Source organism: Oryza glaberrima, chromosome 6 (genome assembly GCF_000147395.1).
Source record: "Oryza glaberrima chromosome 6, OglaRS2, whole genome shotgun sequence".
NCBI classification, from domain to species: domain Eukaryota; kingdom Viridiplantae; phylum Streptophyta; class Magnoliopsida; order Poales; family Poaceae; genus Oryza; species Oryza glaberrima.
The window spans coordinates 27,605,418-27,632,268 of record NC_068331.1 but is presented as its reverse complement, the minus strand read 5'-3'; the positions used below and the strand labels follow the sequence as shown (position 1 = coordinate 27,632,268).

The window sequence follows — 26,851 nt, the reverse complement described above, 5'->3', positions numbered from 1 at the left end:
CAAGTCCGATTTGAACTTTGGGCTTTGTAATTGTGTCGTCACTCGTGGGCTAAGCCCAAGGGGGTGTGCGCCCTAGCTATAACAACCCTAGGTCGACCCTAGAATATATTTAATCAGTTGCCGTCATCAAATTAGGGTTGGATTTTGCAGTTTTGCTGCTAGTTTGGTCTGTGGAACACCAACTTATGAGCTCCATCTTAAATTCGCAATATATTCAGATTGCATCTTCACTCTCTTACTTGTGTTCTCGATTCGCTTAAAGAATATAGCCTTTTTGGCGAGATCAACCATGTTTCGGCTCGGGTGATAACTAACGGAGGGGTGGTGTAGTGATTGCAAGGGGTTCGGTCATTCTGATCGGAGCTTTTGGATCATCAACATCGAGTCTCCACAATTGACCTATCTAGTACCTAACGGAAGATTCAGAACCTTAGTCCTCATCAACAATACTCCCCATGGTAAATAAAATATGATATTTAACCTATTTTAAGGTCAGTGAGATGCCGTCTTGACCATAATACACACACTCTCTCTCTTTCTCGGGTATAAATAATTAACATTTACAAAAAGACTTGTGGTCTAGTTATCCTTATACTTATTCATATTACTTATTAGTAAAAACATTATTTATGGGTAAAACGTTATTCTTAGCGATAAAAAGACGAGTGCCAAAAAATAAACCATGATAAAAAGAACACAAAAATAACTTAAAATCAAGTTTTAAAAATTTAAATTTTGGTTTATAAGCATAAGCATGAGTAAAACAATGGGATCATTTGTCAAACTTTTATAGCATTGATCATCAACTTTGCATTGTAAAAAAGAAATTATAAAATTGAATGACTTCACGATATTACGATAGTACTGAAAAGTGAAAACCTACCTACATATATGCCATTTGTTTAACAACTAAGAACTTCATAAACTATTGGTGGTCAAAATTTCAAAAAATTGATAATATTTTGTGTTAAAGTAAAATATTTATGACCTGAGAGATATTTTTTTTTAAAAAAAGTTAAACATGTATTGGTGGATCCTACATGAATTGCATATTATTATTCAGGGTGCATATACGAAGAACCACCACATGCATCTTTTCTGCTTTAGCCAATGGCAAAGAACTTGCATCAATCTTTGATGTCATGTCAGCATCAACTGGTAGAAAATTTGGAAAAAGATTAACCGAAGACTTGACCAGTAGAAGACTTGACCGAAGCGTGCCAAACTCAACTTTTGGATTTCTTGCCAAATATTCAATAACTAGCTGGGTGGCCCGCGCAATTGCGCGGCTAGCACCCACAAAATTATCTAATTTTTCATATGATTCTACTTAAAATTTATTAAATATCTATCTCGTTGTTTTAGGACTTTCAAAGATCGAACATTATCATCCCCGGGTTTATAATTTTATAATTTTTAAAAGTCACACCTGTTGCTACCCTTACTCCTTTGTCACCCCTTTATTTGTTGCGCGGCTAGCACCCATCCAGAATTATATATTTTTAAGCATGGTTTTATTTAAATTTGTTAAATAGCCATCTAGCCGATCTTAAAAGATTGAATCTTATTATCATCGAGTTAGTTTTTAAAAGTCAATAAGTCGTCACCCCTTACTTTTTTACCACTCATTTATTTGATTGCCCGACCTGTCACAACTTTTATTCATCCTCTTTGAAACTTTCATATTTAGATCATATAGTTTTTAAGTTCATTGTCTTGTGGATTGACATATTTATATTTTTAGAAGTTACATCAAATGTCGTCATTGTATTGTTCTACAATCCACCCGATGTCTCCTCTTAGTTGTCATTGGAATTTAAAAAGTCAAATATGATATTATGATTATCGTTGTTTTTTTTTTCTTTTTAGAAGTCCAGTCAAACGTCATAACTGCGCTCCTTGACGGCTTGCCCGCTGCTATTTCTCTTAATCGTCATTGAGATTTTTAAAATTGAATCTAATCGTCATTTATATTTTTATTGTTTTAAAATGTCCCATCAACCGCTACACCCTATTTATTTATTTACGGCTCACCCGTTATCCCTCCCTCTTTATTGTTATTTACCATTGTTGTGTTACGGGTTGTTCTTTTAATATTTCTTTTTTTTATTTTGAACTTTTGTTATTCATAAATCGTATTCTTTCTTAAACTTTTGTTTTTATTTTTCTAATTTCATAATTTATTTTTTAAATTTTAATTAATCACTTGTTGTGTTGTAGATGGTTTTTTCTTTTCATAGTCTTTATTATTATTATTATTTCAAATTTAGTTACTTATAAATCATCTGAATTGCTGGTTGTATATTTGGTGATTAAAAAGGATCGAATAGATAAAGAGACAGTCGCTTCATTTTTACTGGCAACAAATATATCAAAGTATGTTCTAAATAGTTTTGAAGTGATTAGACTGAAAAAATAATATACATGTGCACACGTATATACACGGCTTTCTGCCTACCTAGTCCCTGTTTTGCTTTTTTTTTTCCACTGGAATCAAATAGGTTTAGATAACAGTTTTGGAATTGGATCTCGATTATTCCATCGAGCAGGGCGCTTTGTACTCCTGTATTAGCACTACAACTCTAATTCCTATATTTATATATAGGTGTTATATCTCAACCGTTAAATTATGAACGTTAAATTGTGAATCCACTATAATCTAAACGTTTAATCTGACTGTCAGTTTATAGCGGCTTGCACTAACTCATCTCCTGTGAAAAATATACACTAATTACAATATGTCGATATCATTTGTACTTTCATAAACATCAAAGAAACTTTTAGTGTTTGATGCATTGCCGGCTGCAAGTATTGATCTGTTTGTTGTAATGTCTATGTAAATATCATGTCTTTTTACTATGGTCGGCTCCCGCTATCATTGGGTTCTGCCGCTCCAGTCCAATCGTTGCTGCTTGAAATCTACAGAATATATAGGTGCAGCAGTGCAAGCTTTGTTTATTTGGCAGCACAACTCTTCTCCGTATAGGTTTGTAATTGAATTAGATTATACGTGTACTGTGTACACCGCCAAAGAAATAGAAAAGGACAAAGACTCCTAGTATGTAACGTACACAATACAGATCTATAGACTTATCTTTTCTACTATAAACAGTTAAAATCTAGAATTGCCAAAGGTTTTAATTAATCTCGTATTGGGTTCTTATATGGACTCCTATTTCAGTATTGCTTATTTTTAATTCCGAATTTCAGTTATTTTTTAGTTTGTATTTCTACTTGGACTCTTATTTTCTTTTTCTTCGATTAATGTGGGAATTTCTAGTTTCCACAGCGAACGTGGTGGCTTCTTTTCGAGCTGTCTTAATAATATAATAGATAGATACGAAAACAAAAGGAAAACGCATACTGAAGCAAAACGAGTTGGGCTTAAAGCTTATGAAGCCCATAAAGTCATTTAGGCCCATTCATTTTTTCTTTCCTAGCGTTGAGCTCGTCCACGAGCTTCTGCAACGCGTCGTGGGCTCCGTCGTCGCCGTCGCATCCCATGAACACCTCGGCGACGTCCGCCGGCGTCACCTGCACCTCCTCCAGTAGCCTCCCCGCCTCACCCATGATCTCGTCGTGGTCGTCGGCGTCGTCGTCGCCGAGGTAGTTCTTGGCCAGCACACGCAGCGCCGGGGCCTTGCAGTAGCCGAGCTCGACCTTGCGGTCCATGCGGCCGGGCCGGAGCAGCGCCGGGTCGAGCCTGTCCATGTGGTTGGTGGTGAACACCACCAGCCTCTCGCCGACGCACGACGACCAGAGGCCGTCGACGAAGTTGAGCACGCCGGAGAGGCTGATCGTCTCCCGCTGCATGGCCGCCTCGACCGCCGGCGGCAGAAGGGTTAGCGCGTGTTGCAGCATCGCACGGTTGCGCTGCTCGTCGGCGTCGGCGTCGTCGTCTTGGGACGACGGCGGCGCCGGCGCGCGCGTCCGGTCGAACAGTCCGAGGGAGCAGTCGACGTCCTCGACGACGATGACCGACTTGGGCCGCGTCGAGGCCAGCAGCCTCCGGAGGTCGTAGTTGGAGGTCACCGTGGTGAGCTCCAGGTCGTAGATGTCGAACTCGAGGAGGTTGGCGATGGCGGCGACGAGGCTGGTCTTGCCGGTGCCGGGCGGGCCGTGGAGCAGGTACCCGCGCTTCCACGCGCGGCCGGCGCGCGCGTAGTGCTCGCGGCTGCGCACGAACCGGAGCAGGTCCGCTCGGATGTCGTCGCGCAGCGCCGGGTCGATGGCGAGCGAGTCGAACGTGGACGGGTGCGAGAACTTGTGCGCCTTCCAGAGCATCTGGTGGTCGTCCATGCCGCCGCCGCCGCCGCCGCCGTAGAAACCGGAGTTGTTGGTGTAGAGCTTCCTCTCCCGCATCTTGGCCCGCAGCGCCGCCGCCTCCTCGAGAACGAAGGGGATGTACGCGTCGCGCACGACGTCGCGGTCGCGTCGCCGGAACTCGAGCCGCAGGCACCGTTCGGGAACGGGTGGTGCACGAACCCGCGGGAGGAGGAGGAGCTTCCCCCGAACGACGAGCTCGCGTTCCCGTCGAGCTGCGACGTCCACAGCACGCGGACGCCGCGGAAGGCGTCGAGCGTGGCGTGGGAGTCCGGCAGCGACGCCACGGCGGCCGCCGCGCCGTGCGTCTTGTGGAGGTGCATCGCGGGCGCCGTGGCGAGGCAGCGCGCGCCGAGGTAGAGCTGCGCCGCCTCGTACAGCTCGTTGGGCACGCCGTTGGCGTCGGTCTCGTGGACGATGATGGCGTCGCACGGCGGCACGAGGGCGGCGGCGGCGCGCGACAGCAGCGCGCGGAGCAGGCCGTGCGCCTCCGGCGGGAGGAAGTCGCGCACCGCCGTGCGCACCAGAACGGCGGTGGCGAACAGTGAGCCGAGCGAGGCCCAGGTCAGCTTCAGAGGCGCCCCCATGTGTGTTCGAATGGAACTCGAATTGCCATGGCCATGTCGAGGCTATGTATATATAAGGAGCTCGACACACTTGCTACGGAACCGACCTAGCCCCGTTCTAACTTGATTGAGATACATAATTTACCTTGAATTTCATTGGCACGTTTGTTAAAGGGTACATTTCGTGCGGAAATTTCTATATAAAAGTTACATTAAAATATTAAATATATATGTATAATGTTATTGTCGACGTTTGAGGTCACGACTATGGTATTTAGATGGTGTGGGGATCGTCGGTACCAGGGTATAATGCGAGACTGAGATAAAAGATACGGAGACAATGATTTTTATACAGGTTTGGACCTCTTATTTGACAGGAAATAGCCCTACTCTTGTTGGCCGAAACCGGTGTTGCTCTTACTCATCATAATCACACCAGTATAATAATTGAGATAACTTATCTAGCCGTCGTCGACTTGGCGGCATAGATAACCAACTCGTAGTCGACGACAGGGTAGTCTTCCTCCTCAAGTCCGCACTCGGCGAAATCAGAGATAACGCTAGATCCCTCTTGTTGGCCTTCGTAGACCCTATATTAGGTTTGTCTAGGCTTATATCTGATATCGATATCCAGCGGCTTGTCTTGATCTATGTTGATATGTTGTGTCTTGTCGCTTTTTCCTCTCCTCCTAAGGGTTTGTATTTATACCCATAGATGCCCCCTTGTCAAGTAGAACTAGGGAAACCAATATGGATACAATCTGAGTAGTACTTGTCGTTTCCATATAGAACTCTATCCGTCTTTACTTGTCTGAAACTCCTTCTATATATATGAGATATGATTCCGTATAAGACTTAGTGTATGGTGGGCCCTGCCGAGATTTAGTCAACTACTATTAGGTCTGTGGTATCCATAACCATGACAGTTATAATAATTAAAATTCAATTAATTATACGCAAACAACTTTCTAGTTTTACATGCCTGCAACTTAATCTGAGCAGACCCAAGCATGGGCTAGGGTGTGTTTAGTTCACGCCAAAATTGAAAGTTTGATTGAAATTGGAACGATGTGACGGAAAAGTTGTAAGCTTATGTGTGTAGGAAAGTTTTGATGTGATGGAAAAGTTAGAAGTTTGAAGAAAAAATTTGGAACTAAACTCGGCCCTAGTGCCGGCAATAATTTGGCGCGAGTTCGGATTAGGCAACAATGATCAAATGCATTTGAGGACCGCTAAGGCCATTCCCAACCCAATGACTAGGATGGTGTCCATAGTATTAAATAAGCTGCCACCTAGGATGAAAAATAATGTGGCAAGTGAAAAATGATATGACATGTCTTGCATGAGACATGGTTTCTACACAACATCTAAGACATCATGTGAGATGGGTAGCATTAAATTTAAGTATGAAATAGTGGTGTTGGAATTAGAAGAGTGGTGTCTAGTAATAGTTTCTTGATGATGTAGAGTTTATGGAAACTATGTCTAGTGTTATGGGTTGGGCATGACCTAATGTGCGGCTAGGAGCGCAGCTAGCCACCCGCGCGGGAACCAGTAATACTACTAGTACTACTTACTACCTCTACTACTAGTACATAGGCCTGGTTAGTTTCCCAATTTTTTTTCCAAAAACATCATATCGAATCTTTGAACATATGCATGGAACATTAAATATAGATTAAAAAAACTAATTGCACAATTAGAGGGAAAATCACGAGACGAATCTTTTGAGCCTAGTTAGTCCATGATTAGCCATAACTGCTACAGTAATCCATATGTGCTAATGGTAGATTAATTAAGCTCAAAAGATTCATCTCGCGGTTTCCAGGCGAGTTATGAAATTAGTTTTTTCATTCGTGTCCGAAAACCCCTTCCGACACCCCGTCAAACATCCGATGTGACACCTAATAATTTGTTTTCGCGAATTAAACATGCCCTTACTCTACACTGTTGCTACTACTATACTAGTACTACTATAAAAAAAATATATCTTTATATGTATAAAAATATATATGTATTCAAAAGTTTATATACGACATATACAAAGTATTGTGTATGTCGTATATAAACTTTGTATACAAACTTTGTGTACGTACGTATTTAAAAATAAAAAAAGAAAAACATCACGTATACAAACTTTGTACGTTTGTATACGTAAATACATACATATTTAAAAAACCAAAAAACTAAGAAAAAAACACCACGTATACAAAATTTATATTTGTACATATACAAAAGTTGTACGTATACAAACTTTGTATACGTACGAATATAAAATTTATATGCATATATGTTGAAAACCGAAAGAAATCAGGAAAAAACCAAAAAAGAAAAGAAAAGAAAAAACCGAAAGAAAAAAACCGAACCGAGAAACGCCCGCACGTGGCGCTCCCGCGCCGTTCCACCACGGCCCCCCTCTCCGCGCGTGCCACGTGGCCGCGCCGCGCGGGAGGGGAGGCGCACGGCTGATCGTTTTTGTTCATACTAACCGAACAAATCCGTCCTTGGAGTCCTGTTTGTGACATGTTGTCATGTTGCTACATGTGTTCGTCTCAGTGGAGAAATTGACAGGAGATTGTTCAAGATTCCTTGGATATAGTAATTGATAGTGCCTGGCTGTAGATACTGAGGGCCTCATGTGCCAGCCTGCTCAACACTGGCGAGGCATTTGTTTCTCCCTTGTTTCTATCTGAATTCAAAAATGATACTCCCTCCTGTCCCTAATATAAGAGATTTTGATATTTTGTTTACATTGTTTGATCATTCGTTTTATTCAAAATATTTTAAAATTATTACTTATTTTATTTATAACTTACTTTATTATCCAAAGTACTATAAGCACAACTTTTCGTATTTTATATTTGCACAATTTTTTTAATAAGACGAGTGGTCAAACAGTACAAGCAAAATATATTAGGGGAGGGAGGGAGTACGTTACATGGCGATTACTAGTGCCTACCCTACGATCAAAAACCAACCGTCCATATTAATACCTACTCCCTCCGTTCCAAAATATAGCAACTTTTGCTTCGATGGGATGTATCATAGTACTACGAATCTGGCCAGGAGACTTGTCCAGATTCGTAGTACTATGATACGTCCCATCCAACCAAAAATTGCTATATTTTGGGACGGAGGGAGTATCGGAGAGAGCAGGTGCTCAGATGGCCTTGTCGGTGATATAGGCCCGAGGGTACCCGCGCTGAGGGAAAAAAAAAGGCCTTTCCCCCCAGCCATGTGGCCGTGCAGCCCGGGCCCCCGTCGGGGGGTCAGACGTGCAGGCAATAAATAGCCAAGATGCGCCCGACTCTGCCTAGGGGGCTCGGGGCATCCTGTCGCACCCCTCGGGCCCTGAGGGGTTGCGTTACCCCGAGGCCCTCACTCGGCTACCACGTGTCGGTTGAGTGGGCGGAGATAGGGGCGCTACCAAGCGCATTTATGGGCGGCGCCCCAACCGCCCCCCGTCGCATTTAATGCGGCGTGGCTGGTCGTGCGCCGCCCAACGATTGACGTCGTCAGTCGCCTTGACCGGGCTGTGACAGGTCACAGGCGGATGGAACGGGCGGCAGCGCACCCATGTTCCGCCCTGTGTCAGGCAACGTGGGGGCAGGTATGCCCCGTCCCATCAATGGCAGGAGATCGGCGTTCGACCGGTGCATCTGTTGATGTAAAAACACGAGGCCTGGGAGATCTGCTTAACTACAGTGCAGGTCCAAAACTTGCCTTTGGGTGTATGAGCGTGCCAGTTGATTTGATCCTGCAATCAACAAAAAACAAAAACAAAGAAACCGTAGTTAAATCTATAAACGATAGCCGATCGGCTAGGTGCCGATGACATATCATTTATCTTTGGGGCCGATATCATATGTGAATCGATCGGCAATCATGAATAAGTAAGAACGAACTAAATCTACTCGGTCGGCTGTAAATATTAACAATATATAATCCTTATGTCGATATATACTTAAATCAAGTGATTGGAATAGATCGGTCACCGTGCCGAGACAGTATAAATCACTTAGATCGAAAGATATATTAACAACAAGACTATATACGTTTATAGCATCCGATCAAATAGATCTAGCATGTATCAGCTAATACTCCGATACCACTCTATACTAAGATGTCAAAGCAAGTAGAATATATCAAACAAAAGCCTAATATACTTAAAAGCAGCAAGATCTTGATATAAAGGGCAGATTTAACATGTCAATCAAGCATATAAGATAAATATAGCTAAATCAGGTAAGATCGGCTGAAACTCCGATACTACTCTAATCGACAACCAAAAACAGGCTAGAGATTGAGGTTCTAATCACGACTCATAAGATCAAACTCAACTGATGCAGCTATAAGTATGAAAAGAAGAACAATATCTAGACAATCGAGCCGTTGGATGTGTCATAAAGTGGTAGATATCCTATATAATCTAAGCCAACATCGGGATTTAACCTAATCGGCTGCTTTCTACTGACAGATGGTAGCCGATTGTAGATTAAATAACGATATTGCCGGGGATTATGTAAGATATATGATAACTCGACGAATTACATAAACAAGATTAGAGTATCATGAAGATGGAAGCACTAATCCCGAGAACGCAAGCCGCCATAACAAGTTTTACCTCTTGTTGAAGATCGAAACTGATGCAGCTCAACCCGAAAGCAAGAACTCGTCGAAACAAAACGAAAGTAAAAAGGGTGGCGATGCGCCGAGATTGTATTGAACGTGTGTTAATTTGATTACATGGGGCTCGGGTCTATTTATACCCCAAGAATTACAAAATATGTCCATACCGGACACGACTCTTATCTCTAACAAACTCTAAGATACCATAAGTCTTTGCGGCAGACTTTTGCCCAAACATATCTCTAAGGAAATTACATAAAATATCTTAATTAATAGATACAATTGTCTTCTCAGGACTCTATCCATGCGTGGCAATCACCATGAAGCACGTCGACCTAAACCGACAACATATGTCGTGTCCTACTGTCGGGCTCGGCTCAATCGGCTAACCTTGTCCGACTCAAACTCCGCCGATCTTAGTCGTAGCCGATTCGGACTTCAGTCGATCCTCACTCTGTTTCTGGGACAATCTCTATCTCGAACTCCGTTTCGATTCCTTCTTCATATCCGATCCTTGGACTACCAAATTTGGTCGTTAACAGCATCCCATGCGCATGAGCCCTCAAAAGTCTCCAGGAATTTATGAGGAAATGACAGGGGGTGTCCCCTGTGTCAGGCGACGGACGGCGCTAGGGCCCACCTGAGGACGAGTGGCCGCCTTACTTTCGGCCTAAGGCATAGGCAGCAGCTCGACCCAGGTCAATGTGGGCCCTTCTCTAGGAATGATATGCGTAGAGGCGGTGCATGTGGTATCCCCTTGAACTATAAAAGGAAGACCTTGCCCACCGAGCAAAGGGACGACTCTTGGAAGCTCGAACCCTAGAAGAAGACGAGCCAAACGTCCCTCTGGTTTGAGATCCCTTGTAACAGCATAAACATAAATCCACACATAGGAGTAGGGTATTACGCTCCCTAGCGGCCCGGACCTGGATAATCCGTTGTCTTCCTCTTGATCGCCATTGACCTCGTTAGCCTGATCCATGGTGAATATACGCTCTTGATCATCGTGCCCTATCCCCTGACCGAACTCACAAAAGGAGGGTCTCATGTCCTCCCGCTAGAGAGGATCACTCCTCGACAGGCCTGTATGAGTGTTAGCATGTTGCTACTTTTGTTCACCAATCGAGGGAGGATTGAAAAGCAGAGGGATTATTCAAGATTCCTAGAGCTAAGATACTGTACAACTTTTCAAGTGACTGAAGATGCTAAGGATCACATGATCACATCTCAGTCTACTTTACAGTTTACACAGATGAGTGATCATTTCTATCAGAAATGGATCCTCAATTTTGTCGTTGTCTCGTTGATCATTCTTATCTTAAGTGGAGTACGTCCTAAAAAGACTATATTTTTTATCTCATTTGTCCTCGAAGACTATCTTTAGAACGATCACATCATTGTATTGAAGTTTGTTAAATTACAAGACAACTACATTGAAGTTTGTTGAAATAGGAGATAAATGCATTGGTATTTGTTAACATGGAGGATAAACGAATTGGAGTTCGCTAAAATGGAGGGTATTATGATCTGTTTAGACCCTGTTTAGATTTCAACTTTTTTCTTCAAATTTCTAACTTTTCCGTCAAATCGAACTATAAACTTTCAACTTTTCCGTCACATCGTTTCAATTTCTTCAAACTTCCAATTTTAGCGTGAAACTAAACACAACCTTAGCTTTGTATTGATATGGCTGAGATATGAAAAAAAAAAGATCTTTTTAGACAGAGGTAGTAATGAAAAGATCGGGTGGATTACTCCATACGATGTTTAGTATACCTCCATAATGAGTTTGGTTGAGTGGATAGGTTTAGATGGGTGATATGATGGCCGTCGGTTTTATTTTTTAGTATTTGGATGGCCATATGCATCTAACCTCGCCTTTGAACCATAGCATTAGCAGGTAAACTTTTCACGCTACCATTTGTAGTTCTTTTTGTTGATTTCTTCATATGCCAAATCACTGAATATCATATGATCTTTTCTTATGGTTAGTAAAATAAGGAATTCCAAATACAGTTGCTGGGGTTCGGCCAAGCATCATGGGCTTAGCCCACAATAGCCAAACCGACATAGAGGTACGAATCGAGATGATTAGTTGACTTGACTCTTGGGAGTTAATCATTGCAGAACGACGCTGTTTCACTCGATCATCTTTAAGTAATTAAGTAGTACGGCAATAACGTTCGTAGCCTTGGCGACCAAGGAAGCTTTGACTAAAGAGCACTTCAATTAAGCTAGAGAAATAAACTACTGATACCCACGCGAACAGATCAGCAGCATATATCATATAGGACCATAGGAGTATACTCAAGCGGGAAACTCAGGACTTTCAGCAAAGAATGGACAAGAGCATAATTCTTACCCCTTCCATTCCCAACAAAACACACCCTAGAGCATAATCGAAGGTTATGATAAGAGATCTCCCAAACAAGTTACATATTTTAGCTGTGCTCATCTTTCAATACAGTATAATAATTTGATAATGACTTGCATACTGTTTTAGGACATCAATTTTACACTATAACAGAAATTCTTGTGCTTTACATTGTTATTGAAAAGTTTGACCTTTTCTATTCGTGCTTGACTTTACAGACTTATTTTGTTGTGCTGACCAGTAATTCCCTGATAGCAAGTTCATTAACCAACTTGCATGAAGGATACAAGAATGACCATATAGGACAAGATATAGTTTAAAAAAATATTTTATGATCAATTTGAACAATGAATTACAGTTCGTTAATTAACTTGCATGAAGGATACAAGAACGACCATACAGCACAAGATGGTTTAAAAAGATATTTTATGATCAGTTTGAACAATGAACTATAGTTCATTAACCAATGTGCTTGGAAAGTTGGAAGAAACAACAATGATCATACAGGACAAGATTTTGGAAAAGGATGCCATTAAAATGAAAATATCATAAATCCATTTAAACTAATTTTTTTGTTCATTTCAAATCAGCATAATGTCAAGAGATAAAACAGGGGCAATTTATACAGAACTAAATCATCAGAAGAACGACATATCAAAGATGAAAGGAAATGGCAGACAGAGAAATACTTAAACAGAACCCAACAAAGGGAAGCCTGAAGTAGCAATAGTTAACACACCTATTTTGGATGAGCCAAGCCTTGGGTTTCTCACAAAAGTAATCAGTAATAAGAATATGGGTTTCTGAGGTCTGAATGCTAGCAAATGCTATTATTTCAAAGCTACCATGTAACTATCACAGATGTTAGGCAGTGACCATGATATCATGTCATTTGGATATGGACCTATATAGTACTGATTTACTGATTCAGTGACATATGCCTATAACATAATTGCAGCTTAATATAAACCTTCAAAGAACAAATGCACACTGATATCAACTTTCACCCCAAGAATTCCAAGCCCGAGTGTAGTACTATTGTTCAGCAAAGAATCAGCCACTGAAGTTCAAAACAGACAGGAAATGGCGTTTTTATTAATCTTATCATGGCAGCAAACCAAATTGCTCATTTTAAAAAAGCCGCAGAAAACAATGATTTTAGTATCAAACTTTCTTGATAAAAGAAACCCAAACCGTAATCTCAATATGCTACCAATTTGGTTCTAACTTAAGTAAAGAGAACAGATAAACTTGAGCAAACATAGCAAACTAAAAACAACTACTCCACATGTACTCACCCAAAAACAGGAACGGAGGCAGCAAAAACATCTCCTAGAAAAACAAATGGCATGTTAATGAACTAACCTAGTAATAACAAGGATGAAAGGGTGGGACAAATGATGATATTTTGTAAACAAAAAGTCAAAAAGAAGATCTGAGCTGCCATGTTAAAGATGGATATGAAAATAATGAACAGCAGCAGCATAACTGCAGAGCGCCATAACATGTTCCCTCTTTGGTGTACAAACTATGCATTGATATACAAGAACAGATTATAGCTAGAGCAATTAAAGACAGTTAGCAGCAAACTAAATCCTCTTACAGATGGGCCACCCATATGCAGTAATATTTTTCCCTATACTTACCTTCTTACTCATCTGCAAACTTATGAAGAAACCAGGTTATTTCTACTTGTTACTAAGCTCAGTCACAGTAAAAAGATTAAATGAGTACGGAATTTTGTTTAAGATAAAGACTACCTATGGACCAAGTACAAGTATCTCAGAATTTTAAAGCTGCCTCACCTCCATTATCAAAGTCAACCTACGCCTTGGGTAGCCGGAACACATCGTTGTATATTTGTTATTAGCAAATGCAGACTGAATAGGCAGAGGCACCAGTACAAGCCTCTTCTACCACCACAACATAGAGCAACGCTTTTCTCCTTCCATACAGAACGGAATCAATGGAACACAACACTATGCATAGGATGCAAAACACAAACACAACCAAAACAGGAACACATAAATTATCTAGCCAGCAAAATTTGTTACATTCTGGAATCAGAGCTTCAGCAAATAGGAAAAAAAAATCCGATGGTTCCCAGTTGAAATTCCAACAGACAATGGTTGTCACGACTCATGACAAATAGGGCATCGGACGACTCAGAACTAATCTACATGGATCACAGCAATCAAAATCCGACAGGCATGAACCGGTTATGGCAAGAGAACCTACAAATTAAGCCTGGAATTGCACATGCTGCACTGGGTAATGTACACAGGATACAAATCTCAAAAACTTGCGTGGGATGAGAATTGCCGTTACCTTCTAGCAGGTTCCTCCGATAAGAGACCTACCCGGCGATTTCCCAGCGCACCAAGCTCCATTACGATGGCTCAACGTGGGAGCTGTGGAGTGAGACCCGGCGTTCACCCACACCAACGCATCTCCATCTCCGACGCCCAAACGCGACACGACACAACCACCGCCTCGAGACGGAACCTAAGGTTTCTCCGGTGTGCTACGCAGGGTCGCCGCTCTCGTTTGCGGCCGCTTCCGCGGGGGGAAATCCGGCTGGAGAGAAACGAAACCCTAACCTAACGAATCCTGCCCTATCTCCCCCTCCTCCTCCACCGCACAAACACCAAGGCGAACTGGCGCCGCCACCGCCGGGACGGGAATGCAAGGCTTACCGCGGATTGCTCGTCAGCTTCTCTCGCGAAGGCATCACGGCGGCGGCGGAGCGGAGGCGAAACCCTAGCGCCGACGACGCCCCCATGCGATTCGGAGATGGGGATCGGCGCGGCGGCGGCGGCGGTTCGAGAATGGGGCCCACATTCGCCACTGACTTGTGGGCCCCAGGTCCTCTCTTTTCCTACCGCCTTGTTGACCCCGACCCCTTTCTTGCGTCACTGCCATGTGGGCCCCACTCCTCCCCCCTCTTTCCGCCACATACACAAGAACCCAACCATGTAAAAACCCTTGCCAATTTTCGCAGCCAACTCCGGCATTCCCCTCGCGACCTCTCACGCCGCCGCCGCCGCCGCCGCCGCCGAGGTATGTTTCCGATGCCCACCACCCCGTCTTTTCTTTGCCCTTCCCACGACGGCTGCAAGTCGGACCAGGAGCAGCGGTCTGCCTCCTGGAGCCGCGGCGGCCTTGTCGTTGTCCTGCTCGCCTACTGGGGGAAGGGTTCTTGTGCTATTAGCAGTATTAGCAGGTTTGTTGTTTGGAGCACTGTGAAATTGAAGTTGTTGTTCTTCTCCTTCTTGAGCAGGAAAATGGTTGAGCACCTATTCGAGGATATCTTCACTGTGACCAGGCTCGATCCTGATGGGAAGAAGTTCGACAGAGGTATAATTTTACCTGGCTGTACAATGAATTGAGCTCTGCATCTACTATATGGTTTGCTATGATGCCTGAAAATATGTCTCCCGGAGTATTTGTTACTTGTTAGAGCTTTGCTGGTTTCGAACTTAGGCCATTTTCTAGTTCCTTTACATTGTTTAGATCTTTGAGTTGTATGCCGTTTTTTGTGCTTAATGTTGGTGCAGATCTTTGTTGAAGTAATGTTATCCTTTTCCATGTCTATGTACAGTTAGTCGCATCGAAGCTCGTAGCGAGCAGTTCGACATGTACATGCAGTTAGATGTTGCTACTGAGGTCTATCCGATGCGTGCTGGTGACAGATTCACCATGGTTTTAGCTCCTACTCTGAATCTGGATGGAACTCCGGACACTGGCTTCTACACGCAGGTGATGGGCCTTATTCACCTTACAAGTTGATTTTGAAAAATAATGTGCCGATTGAATTATGGAAATGCCGCTAGAATGTGTTTTAGTTCACTTGAATCATGTTCTTGTTTCCTTTGGGTTTATATTCACTTAGGCGCATATATTTAATTGCCAGAACTCTGTGCATGATGCTAACATTAAATAATGTGCCAATTGAATTATGGAAATGCCACTCGGAATGTGTGTTAGTTGCCTAGAATCATGTTGTTGTTTCGCTTGGGCTTATATTCATTTAGGCACATATTTGATAGCCAGAACTCTGTGCATGGTGCTAACATTATATATCATTTCTATCTTTCAGGCTGGCAGAAAAACACTTGCTGACAAGTTTGACTATGTCATGCATGGAAAGCTCTACAAGATCTCAGAAGACAGTTCCAGTGGTCAAGCCACCAAAGTGTATGGCTTCTATGAATTTCAAATTTAATCAATTTGCATTGTCTAGCAGGAGCATGGTTTATCATAATCTAGTAAGGCTTAAGTGGGGTTTCTTTGCTCATTTTTCAACATATCCCAGATGAACTTATCCTATAGGGTTAATTAACCATGCTGATGAAGTGCGTAGTTTTGATTATTAAATGCTTTCTTTAAGCTTCAGGATCCTTTAAGAGAACTTTCAGTATTTGGTTTTAGGAATAAATGGCTGTTTTTTGTTTAGTTTGAGTGCATCAAGATGGTCTTATTGATCAATCTAATCTTTCTATTGTCCAGGGTAAAAACATATCAGTGCACTCAGTTTTTTAGCTTTTCCAAAGAAAAGATGCAAAATTAGTTGAAGTGACTAGCTTATAATGATTTTGCATGGGGTTTTTCTTTGTGCACTAAAGGCTATTCTTACTTTGATATCATGTAATGTCAACAAGATTAATAATCACTAGCTAAAGAACTCAGGTGTTCAGTTTGTTCGAACAGTTCATATGCATCCCATTGCTGTCTGTACTGTTTCAGCTACTTGGTTAATTCAATTCAAGTGCATTTACTTAATTAATTGTATCATTGTTATGTGAATCATGTTATACGAAGATAAGTACCTTCAAAGAACAAATTTTCGCCTTGCCAATATGTAAATCTGGCCTACAGCTACACAGCTTGTACTAGACTACTGTTAGTCCTGTATCAAGTTTATTTTTAACGTAATCCTGTATCATGTGATGATGTCAACTCCCTTTGTGCTATGAATTTTAATGAATTGCATTCTTTTCCATTCTAGGGAGATCTATGCATCGTTTGGTGGCCTTCTGATGATGCTCAAGGGTGACCCCTCCAGTGCCGCTAGCTTTGAGCTGGACCAGAGGCTGTTCCTCCTCATTCGAAAGGTGTAGATGCACTATCTACCTAATAACCTGTGATGATGGTTAACTTTCGGGCTATAGCCAGCCTCTGATCTCCATTTGATGGTTTCTTGTCATGCTAATTGCGCACCACCCCTATCCACTCCCTTGGGTGGCAATGCAACTTTGTATCGAACATCGACAAATACTTGTTGAAACATAACTCATTTAAGCATGTTATGCGAAATTGTCCCGTTGTTTCGCATTTGGTACACTGCATTGTGCAGGTTGTCCTTGTGGGTATTTATCAGGGGGTATGACATTGCGTGCCTGAAACTTCAATACTCGTATCCTCAGCTCTTATGAGTACAATGGACCACCCAATCTGCAGCAGCAGATCAATGAACACCGGATGTATAGCTGTGGCTGCCTGGCTGGCTGGTACTCCACTACTCCCTACATACTTTTGGATGGTTACAAAGTTCACATGCCATTTCCTTCCAGGTCCTCCTGAGGACAGGAACCAGTTGCAGCCCAGGAGCAGAAGCCTTTACTACTACCATATATAGAGAGCAGGATATGAATTGGGGACAGCTTTTGATTTAATAACCTACTAGCTCCTGCAAGGCACAGAAAGGCTCAAGAACCATTGCCAAGAAACACAAAGAGAGATTGGAGATGGCTGGACCACTGTCTCTTGAACAAAATTTTTTTGAGAGCTGGAAAGGGCTCTGTACCAAGAACAATCCATGGAGAGCAGCTCCTACTCATTACACCTAGGAACAGTACTCACTCACCATATATACTGCCACAGCTTTTCTTTTCCTGGGATCATATCTTCAGAGATTTCATGCTTCAAATTTTGGTGGCCATCTTTATTATGTGCTGCTAGGATTGTGTACATCTGCTATCAGTACTGATTTTGAGCCTACATTTAATCCTGTCATCAATTCAAGAATCAAATGGCTGTGCTAATAAACAACAAGGACAGAAACAAAGAGAGTACAAGAGCATTTATGCATGCTGGTTCGAAGAGACTGTTGATGAGTAGGAACAGTGTATTCTGAGCAACTAGTAATTAAAAGAATCATACACATATTGTGCTCAGTATGGCTATTAACTAAAGCCCATTCTGTCATGGGGATACAGGCCCTACACAGCCACAAGAAATTCATGAGTTCATGAGGAAGTACTATTTTTCTCTAACTTTCTACGCAGAAGAATACAATCAAAATCTTTTACTTCAGAGTTCAGGAGATCACATCTTGTGAAGCTTTTGGGGTGGAAAGAAGCGATCCTCAGACATGATGAACTGCAGAATCTTCCACTTGTGGAATCGAAACAAACACCCCATGGAGGAATAGCTGATGAGGGCAATTCTTGTTTCTGATAGAAATCAAAAGCAACACAGCTAGACAGAATATACACCCAAGTGCTGGCAGACAAAAGCTCAGAGAAGAAAGGAGCAAATAGAATTCATCAGCAAAAAAGATATTAAAAAAAATGCTAATACTCTACTTTACTAACTTAGCTTATCTAGTCCATGATGAACAGAGGTGATGAGAGCAGTTGAGCACCAGCAGAGAACTCACTATGCAACTGCAACACCAATGGCTACAATGCTGCTTGCTGCTTAACTAATTGCAGCTCACTGACCCTGTATCTGTCTACAATGCTTGCCTTGATTGCTTGTTAGTTTGCTCTTCGATTCGCATTCGCTGTTGCTCGTCTTCTAGCTTGGGCATCGCGATGGAGTTCTTGCCGCGCGATCATCACCTGTTGTGCAAGGGGTTCGGGCCCGTCGGCACGACGCGCTTGTCGTCGTCGTCGGAGCACGGTGACGGAGCGCCGCCGTGTCCGCCGCTCTTCTCCTTACACGGCACGCCGCCGCCGGCGTCGAAGGCGGTCGAGCGTCCACCACCTTTCGCCTTCGCCACGGCGCGATGCACGGGCTGCTGCAGGGACGACGCCGCCGCCGCCGCCGACGCCGGCAGCGCCACCCTGTGGCCGTGGTCGTGCGCGCGGCGCCTAGACGACGACAGTGACCTGGCAGCGGCGGCGGCGGCGAGCTGCAGCACGACGACGGCGATGCACAGTGCGGCGGCGCAGCGTGCCGGCCACCGCCGCCTCCTCATGGAGCTCCACGCAGAGGTGGCGCCGTGGCGCGCGCGCGCGCGCTCTCGAGTACGCACGTTGTTGTTGTTGTTGATGATGGTTGGGAGGAAGAAGAAGAGGAGGAGGGAGACACGCAGGTGAAACGAACACTCGCCGTTTTTAACAGCGCGCAGGTGTGGTGACCACCACAGTACCACACTGACAAACTACGGCTACCAATATTATTAACCACACTTTCTGAGGACAATTATTTACTTAATTAACCAAAACTGCGCTTGCCAGAGGACAGAACACACGATGGAACTAAACGTGTTTATTATTGGAGAATTTATGTCGATTAATGGGATTTTTTTCGACGCTTAATTATTCGTCTTATTTAAAAAATTAATGTAAATATAAAAAATAATAAGTCATACTTAAAATACTTTTGATAATAAAGTAAATCACAAACAAAATAAATAATAATTTCATAATTTTTTTTAATAAAACGAACGATCAAACATGAGTAATTAATAACTGTACATGTGTGTAAGTGTCCTAGGATTTTTACAGTTTTGCAAAAAGAAAGGCTGCACTGCACCCCATGCTCCTGGATGCAGCTATAGCTAGTGCCACACCCAACCACATTGATGAGCCTTCAATCCCCTTCCTCCTCTCACTTTGTGCATGTATTCATGCGTGTACTTCTTCCGTCCCAAAATAAATAACTTTATTATGATATATAACATATATAGTATTATGAATTTGTATTATCGACACATCTCGTATTAGTTTTGTTGAGAATAAATATAATATTTCAACTATTTGTCTAGATTTATTTATAGAATTTGATTTTTTTTTTCTAGGACGAAAGGAGTATATATATCTTTATATCTAGAGAGAGAACATGGCAATGGCATTGCAGAGGTCACTCTCTTGTGTATGCATGGGCCGAGACGACGACGGAAATGCATGCCGGGTTTGACTGCCTTTTGCATGCTACCTCACCGGTGAGATCCATCGATCGATCGATAGATCAACACAGTGTACACATACTCCATGTGTTACTCGAATTCTTCTCCGTTTCCGGCGGCCGTGTGACCGTGTCCGTGCCCATAATTCTTCAGTACTCTTCAGTTCGTATTACTCCTTGGGTATCTCTCTCGAGATCTCTCTCTCGAGAGAGAGAGGGTACAGTCTACAGATAGACTGTAGTGTGTGCATGTGTGATGATAATAATGGAGTGCTCATCGGTGGTTGGTTCATTACATGTCGATGTCTCTAGGGAGTGGACTATGTACCTGTCCAACGATAGGTAGCACTGAAAACATGCATTAGAGTAGCACTAGCAGGACTTACTAGCTAGCAGTAGCACTGAAGAAAATGTTGCTGCTGCTAGCTGCTTCTTGTACTGTATTTTTCATCTTCGTTTTCTTTTCTTGGGCCGAGTTTAGTTCTAAAATTTTTCTTCGAACTTCCAACTTTTTCATCACATCAAAATTTTTCTACACACATAAACTTTCAATTTTTCTATCACATCGTTCCAATTTTAACCAAATTTATAATTTTAGCTGAACTAAACACACCCCATGGTGTTGAAACTGCACTGCACAGTTTTCATCTGAAGAGCTACAAACTCAAAATACCTCACGCAAACTGTATATATGCACTACTGTACGTATACTCTAGCTAGTCTATACTACTCTGTATTCTGTGTGTACATGTATACGTGAGCTTATACTGACAGACCAGACGACTTGTTAAATGATTTCATGAGTTTTGACGCAGTTTGCTGCTGCTTCTTGGATTTCAGCTCCTGCATCGATCTGCATGCTTGTTTTAGTATGGGGGCACTTGATTCAGAAAGAGACACACAAACCGTCTCGGGAATTACGATTCGATCAGATACAACAAAAATTCAGCATGAATTTCATCCGATGCTTCCAGTTTCTCTGAATCCGTGAGAAAAACCCTCTCTGTTTCATGTACATGCATGGCTGTCAAAATCATATCAAACCTCTGCTTAACATTGATCACTCTTCTCTTGTGGGATCGAGCTGTACTGATTGACCGATGTTGTAAGTAAAAGCTGTTTCCTTGGTCCATTTCCTGTGCTGTTTCTTACTACACGTTCTATAGCGTTTGTCTGATTACAATTACTGCCATATAGAGATAGGTAGCGAGGGATGGGCCGGTACATGAGTTGCAAAGCCTGGGCACAACTGATGCATGCATAGCTCAAAGCTAAACTTATTTATGTTTCTGCCTTTACCCAGTTCCTTTTTTTTCCCTTTACCTTTACAAGAATGATCATGGCTATGACCGAGTATTCGAGTGAGTGAGACAAGCATCAGCAACAAAGAGGCCTCCCAAATGAGCTATAGGAGATACACAGTATTATATGCATGGTTCACTGCAATATGATAAACAAGCATATCGTATCGAGATATTCCTTCCTATCATAAATCTTTGACATTCTGAAACAAGATTTTGATCAAACCTTTTCAAATTCTAACAATCAACTTATATCAGAATAAATTTATTTTGTTTGAACGAAATCGGCAAGACGTCAATTTTCATTGAATAGAGAAGTAATAAACTGTACAAAAAGTAAGTATTTACAAATCATAAGGCCGCGACCCTAGCAACCGAAAACAATTACACTGTCAGCCAGGCGGCAAGATGCCCTGCGCCCGCCAGACTCCACGTTTTTCCTTCCTCCTTTATCAGAATAAACTTATAGAACTTAGTAAGTTTGTGTTATTATGATAATAACTTTTCCGTTTGCCATTGTTTTCCGTTTGCTTTTAGACTATGCATTTAAGAATTCATAGTCAGAATTTCAAAAGTTTAACGAAATCTTATCTAAAGCCTTAAATATTATTTTTAGTAGAGGGAGTATTCCATCTATCTCATAAATAACAAACCTAGTACTATGATTTATCTCATAAAAAACAAACCTAGTATGTAATATGCCAGTTCATACTAGATTTATATTTTATGGAACGGTGGGAGAGTATGTTGCAACATATATACCCAGCATTTAAAAATCCACTTAACTGTACTCGTATTTGTTGGGACTGTTCATCGAGAGCTTTGAAAACGAGCTGCACCAGAAAGATTGGTCCTTTTCAGACGTCGAATCATTAGCTGCATTTCCGCGGTGGTACATAGAGTTGCCATAAATGGCTCGAAGCAATGGCAGCAATGGTGCCCCAATGACCATGGATGCAGGCCCCTCTATTAATTTGATGTGGTAATTTAAGTACTAACACCAGAAATTCAGAACAGCAGCAGTACAGTACCCAATCTTTCTTGCACTGCAGACCTGGAAATTGATGGGAATCGATCGTGAGCATTCATTCATCTCGCGCATGGTTAGTTGCAGACACGATGAATCATATTGTAAATGAAACATGAAGTAGCTGAAAAACTGGTTAGTTAATCTAGTTTCCATGTCAAATGAAACATGCAGCTAGCCGTCCAATGCAGGATGAGGGCCCCTTTAAATCGTAGGAATAAAAAACAGAGGAATAGAAAAAACAAATGATTATAACTGAATACAATTGTAAAACAGAGGAATAGAAAAAACACAGGAATGGCTGTTTGATTGGACCACAGGAAAAACGCAGGAATCAGATGAGAGAGATAGACTCAGAGGAAATGTTCCAAGAAGTTAGACCTCTTGCTAACTTTCCTCCAAAATGTGCATAGGATTACCCATTCCATATGAATTTTAAAGGATTGGATAGGATTCAATCCTTTGTTTCAAATGCCTTCCTAGAATTTTTTTCCATAGGATTGAAATCCTCTAAAATTCCTACATTTTTCCTACAAATCAAAGGGGCCTAATCATTTTCAATGCAGTACTGTCCGACATGTACAAATGTTGAAAAGTTTGGAGTCTGTAGAGATGGTTTAATTCCTGCAGCTCCTACGTAGGGGCCGGACCCCCATTGGACAATTCGTACTTGACAGTAACTTTTCTTCACCAGTACAGACAAACCCATAGATGAAATCTTCCTTACAAACTTTCAAGCAACCGTCTGGTTAAAAACTAACATAATGGTGTACCCAGCTGGTGTTTCACAAGCTTCTCAACTTGTTGTTTCGATCTTCCTGGGAATAAAGATTCAAGAAGTTGTTTCGAGCTTCTCAACTTGTTGTTTCGATCTTCCTTCTCAAGGTGAATCCATGACAATAAGTGTAGCAGTAGAGAAAAAGAGTACGGCGATATCAGCTTGCTGGTCTTCTGTGCTGAAATCACCCTGGCATTTAACGATGTCAGTAGTAGGCAAACAGCCTAACACTGTCAATGACCGCATAATTCCAACTCGAGTGAAAACATTGCAGTATGGCCGTACAGTGGAGATCTGGTTAAAAAAACAGTAAACTAGTGAGGAGACTTCAACCCTCAAAGTATTACTATTAGTCAGTAACTCCTCAACATTTCTGCAAAACACTGTCCTATTGTACAAGCAGGCATGGTGAACAGAAAATAATATTGACATAAATCCAACACCTGAAATACAGTGTATGTACATCATTCAAACACAGGTCAGAAGATGGGCGATGTAAAGCTGCCGGTTAGAAATACAGTCAGAAGCTAGTAATTTTGTACAGACAATTTATTAGAGCAGGTACAACTTCACATATGTACAGTAAACTGAACCATTGGTCCATTGTAGATGGCTGTACTACATACATGGCAGAGCAAATCTAGTGATACTTGATGATCAAATCTCCCCCCGGTAGCCACCACCACCGAAGTAATCACTTCTTGCTCGAGCAAGCGTGACACTGTTCTGGAGCTGCTGCTTGGGGCAGGCCTCGATACGATGGCCAAGGCCACCACAAAACGCACAGCCCTTCACACCACTCTGCTGAGCAATGGCCACCTTATCGTCCTCCTGTGGATCATCAAGATCAGCCAGAATTGGTGGTAACCTTTGCTTTGATTCGATGAGCAATTGCTTCAGGTCAAGAAGCGTAGTCTCTGTCTGGTTCTTGTTGATGAATGTCGTTGCGACGCCGGTTTTCCCACGCCTGCCGGTTCTTCCAATCCGATGCACATAGTTCTCTATCTCAGCAGGCATGTCGTAGTTGATCACATGCTGGATATCAGGGATATCAAGGCCTTTGGATGCAACATCTGTAGCTACCAATACATCCTTTTCTGAGGCTTTGAATGATTTGAACGCGTCTTTTCTTTCCTCATCATCTTTTCCACCATGGATTGCAACAGCTTCGACACCTTTCAGAAGAAGAAATTCTTGGATGTAATCGACATCGGCTTTGTGCTCGCAGAAAACCAGCACAGGGGGTGGGGTTTTCTGGAGACACTCAAGGAGGTATATGATTCTTGCTTCCTCCTTGACATACTCAACCTCTTGGATGACATCAAGGTTTGCTGCTCCAGCTCTTCCCACATTGACAATGATTGGTTTCACTAGCGCACTCTTTGCAAAATTCTGGATCTTCTCTGGCATGGTGGCAGAGAAGAGGAGTGTCTGTCTCTGTGCCTTGAAATGGTCGAACACCTCCCTGATGTCGTCCTCAAATCCAAGATCGACTAGTCTGTCCGCCTCATCTAGTGTTAAATACCTGGACATATGAAGAAAATTATTGAGAACATTCAAATAATCAAGGAATAAGAGCTCCATCAGTTGGCCTAATAAGCCAAAGCAAAAGCCAAAATTTGAATTTTTGAACTTGATTTTGGAGTTGATTTTAAGATATTCTCAGTGTAATTTCTTTTTACCGTTGGTTTTTAAGTCGCTACGAACAAAAATATAAAAGTTTTACCTATAAATTAATTTTCATTTCATAATAAGCCGTTTTGGCTTATTAGGAAATATGGGAAATCGATGAGGCTCGAACAAATGGTTTAATTACTGGAAGCATCCAATCAGTATATTTGGCTATGCTGTGAGGCTCAAAACTGAAAGGAATCAAAGTAGATTCAAGACACATCTGCAGCCTTCTTTCCATCTTGTTTGATTTTTTCAGCTTTGAGCATCGACATTTCTATTACTTTCATATGATTAGCAGATAGAATCGAATATTAGCATCTCTCCACATCCCCTTCGAAATGACTACTCTTACTTGAAAGTTGTACTTATGTATCATCTTCACCCAAAAGGCCAAAACTTAAGCTGATCACTAATTTTGGCTGAATTTCAATTTCCAGTTGACAAGCTACAAGGAAGACCATCTCTGCAGTTTGCATATATTCTGTTCTATAAACGTAGTGTTCTGACTTTTGACAAAGTCATAAGCAGTAGTAAAAACCATTTTCTACAATTATATCACTAAACTGAATACTGTTTAGCTGTTCATACTTCAAAAAAAAAACCCACCATTTCCATGATACTAAACATATGAACATAGCGCTATGAATGCCAATTTGATGACAGTGAACAATTAGCCATGGAAGCAGAGCATTCCTGAAGAAATCAGTGCACCACATACCTGCAGTTATCAAGATTCATCTTCTTCTTGGAGAGCAAATCCTTGAGCCTCCCAGGAGTCGCCACTACAATATGCACGCCCTTCTTCACCACCTCCATCTGCGTCCTCATGTCCACGCCTCCAATGCAGAGCAGCGGCCGTATCTCCGGGTACCCGGCCTCCATGAGCGGCGCGAGGAACATCTCGATCACCTCGTGCGTCTGCCTCGCGAGCTCCCGCGACGGGCAGACGATGAGCCCGAACGGGCCCTCGCCGGGCACGATCGGCATCAGGATCTCCTCCTGCAACGCCGCCATGATGAGCGGCAGCACGAACACCAGCGTCTTCCCGGACCCCGTGAACGCGATCCCGATCATGTCCCGCCCGGAGAGCGCGACGGGGAGACCCTGCACCTGGATTGGGGTCGGCTTCTCGATTCCCTTGCCGCGGAGCGTGCGGAGGATGGGCTCCGGGAGACGGAGGTCGCCGAAGCTTCGGGACGGCGGGGGCACGTCGTCGCCGTCGACAAGGATGTGCCAGCTCCGTCGCAGCGCGTCCGCGCGGGACCGCGGCATGCGGCGGAGGCGAAGCGGCGGCCTCCACCCCGTGGTGATCGGCTCGGAGTAGCTGATCCCCTTCGCGATCTCGCCGACGGGCATGAGAGCCTTGCGGTCGGAGAGGTGCTCGATCATCTCCCTCTCCTGCTGGAGCAGCCGCTCGGCCGGGGTCACCTCAGGGGCCTCGCGCTTCAGCTTCGTGGCCTTCACGAGCAGGCTCGTCTTGACCGCAACCTCACCCGCCGCCGGCGACGAGGTGGAGCGCGGTGGCGGCGGCGGGGCTGCAACTGCAACTGCGTTCGTGGTCGGCGGTTTAGTGGCGCGGCGGAGGCGTTCGGCCTCCATGGCCCGGCGCTTGGCGACGGGGACGTACTCCTCGTAGTCCTCCTCATCGCTGTCCGGTGTTCCGCGGCGGGGCGAGTCGCCGCCGGCGGCGGCGGCGGCGACGGCGGCCATGGCGGGATACGAGTTGGAGGGAGGCGATTCGCCCAGGGAGAGGAAGTGGTGGCAAAAGTCGGTTTCGCCTAGAAGTCGCTAGATTTGATACGCGTGGAGGCCCAGTAGAAAGGCTTTGGGATGCAGCTGGGCCAAGTTCGCGAGTCCCAGTAGAGATTTGGGCTTTGTGAAATCTGGAGATTTTATGTGGCCGACCAGTCTTGGATACGGCCTGGCCCATTTTGTTGGTTATGGTCAGCCCATGAATGAATGGCCAGGGATTCTCCAGTCCGGTCTGATTGTTACGTGGGCCGTCAGATGGCACATGGCCGGAGAGGTGACAGGCGGGGGTGC

The 26,851-nt window shown here is 43.2% G+C and overlaps 3 protein-coding genes and 1 pseudogene across 3 annotated transcripts; 1 reads left to right on the top strand and 3 right to left on the bottom strand.

Moving 5' to 3' along the window:
• Nucleotides 1-3,275: 3,275 nt before the first annotated feature.
• Nucleotides 3,276-4,910, bottom strand: LOC127777738 (AAA-ATPase At3g50940-like; annotated as a pseudogene).
• A 9,887-nt stretch (nucleotides 4,911-14,797) lies between these two features.
• LOC127777089 (DNA-directed RNA polymerases II, IV and V subunit 8B-like) lies at nucleotides 14,798-17,226 on the top strand. The gene is made up of 5 exons (XM_052303595.1): nucleotides 14,798-14,952; nucleotides 15,173-15,249; nucleotides 15,494-15,651; nucleotides 15,992-16,089; nucleotides 16,901-17,226. The coding sequence occupies exons 1-5, from the start codon at nucleotides 14,813-14,815 to the stop codon at nucleotides 17,010-17,012; spliced, it is 585 nt and encodes a 194-aa protein (XP_052159555.1). The 5' UTR covers nucleotides 14,798-14,812; the 3' UTR covers nucleotides 17,013-17,226.
• A 1,033-nt stretch (nucleotides 17,227-18,259) lies between these two features.
• On the bottom strand, nucleotides 18,260-19,187 carry LOC127777090 (uncharacterized). Its single transcript, XM_052303596.1, has 2 exons — nucleotides 18,738-19,187; nucleotides 18,260-18,347 (listed from the first exon to the last, which is right to left on the bottom strand). Exons 1-2 carry the CDS (start codon nucleotides 19,094-19,096, stop codon nucleotides 18,260-18,262), a joined length of 447 nt encoding a protein of 148 aa, XP_052159556.1. The 5' UTR covers nucleotides 19,097-19,187.
• A 4,366-nt stretch (nucleotides 19,188-23,553) lies between these two features.
• Nucleotides 23,554-26,541, bottom strand: LOC127777352 (DEAD-box ATP-dependent RNA helicase 35B). The gene is made up of 2 exons (XM_052303927.1): nucleotides 25,527-26,541; nucleotides 23,554-24,659 (listed from the first exon to the last, which is right to left on the bottom strand). The coding sequence occupies exons 1-2, from the start codon at nucleotides 26,516-26,518 to the stop codon at nucleotides 23,792-23,794; spliced, it is 1,860 nt and encodes a 619-aa protein (XP_052159887.1). The 5' UTR covers nucleotides 26,519-26,541; the 3' UTR covers nucleotides 23,554-23,791.
• Nucleotides 26,542-26,851: the final 310 nt, after the last annotated feature.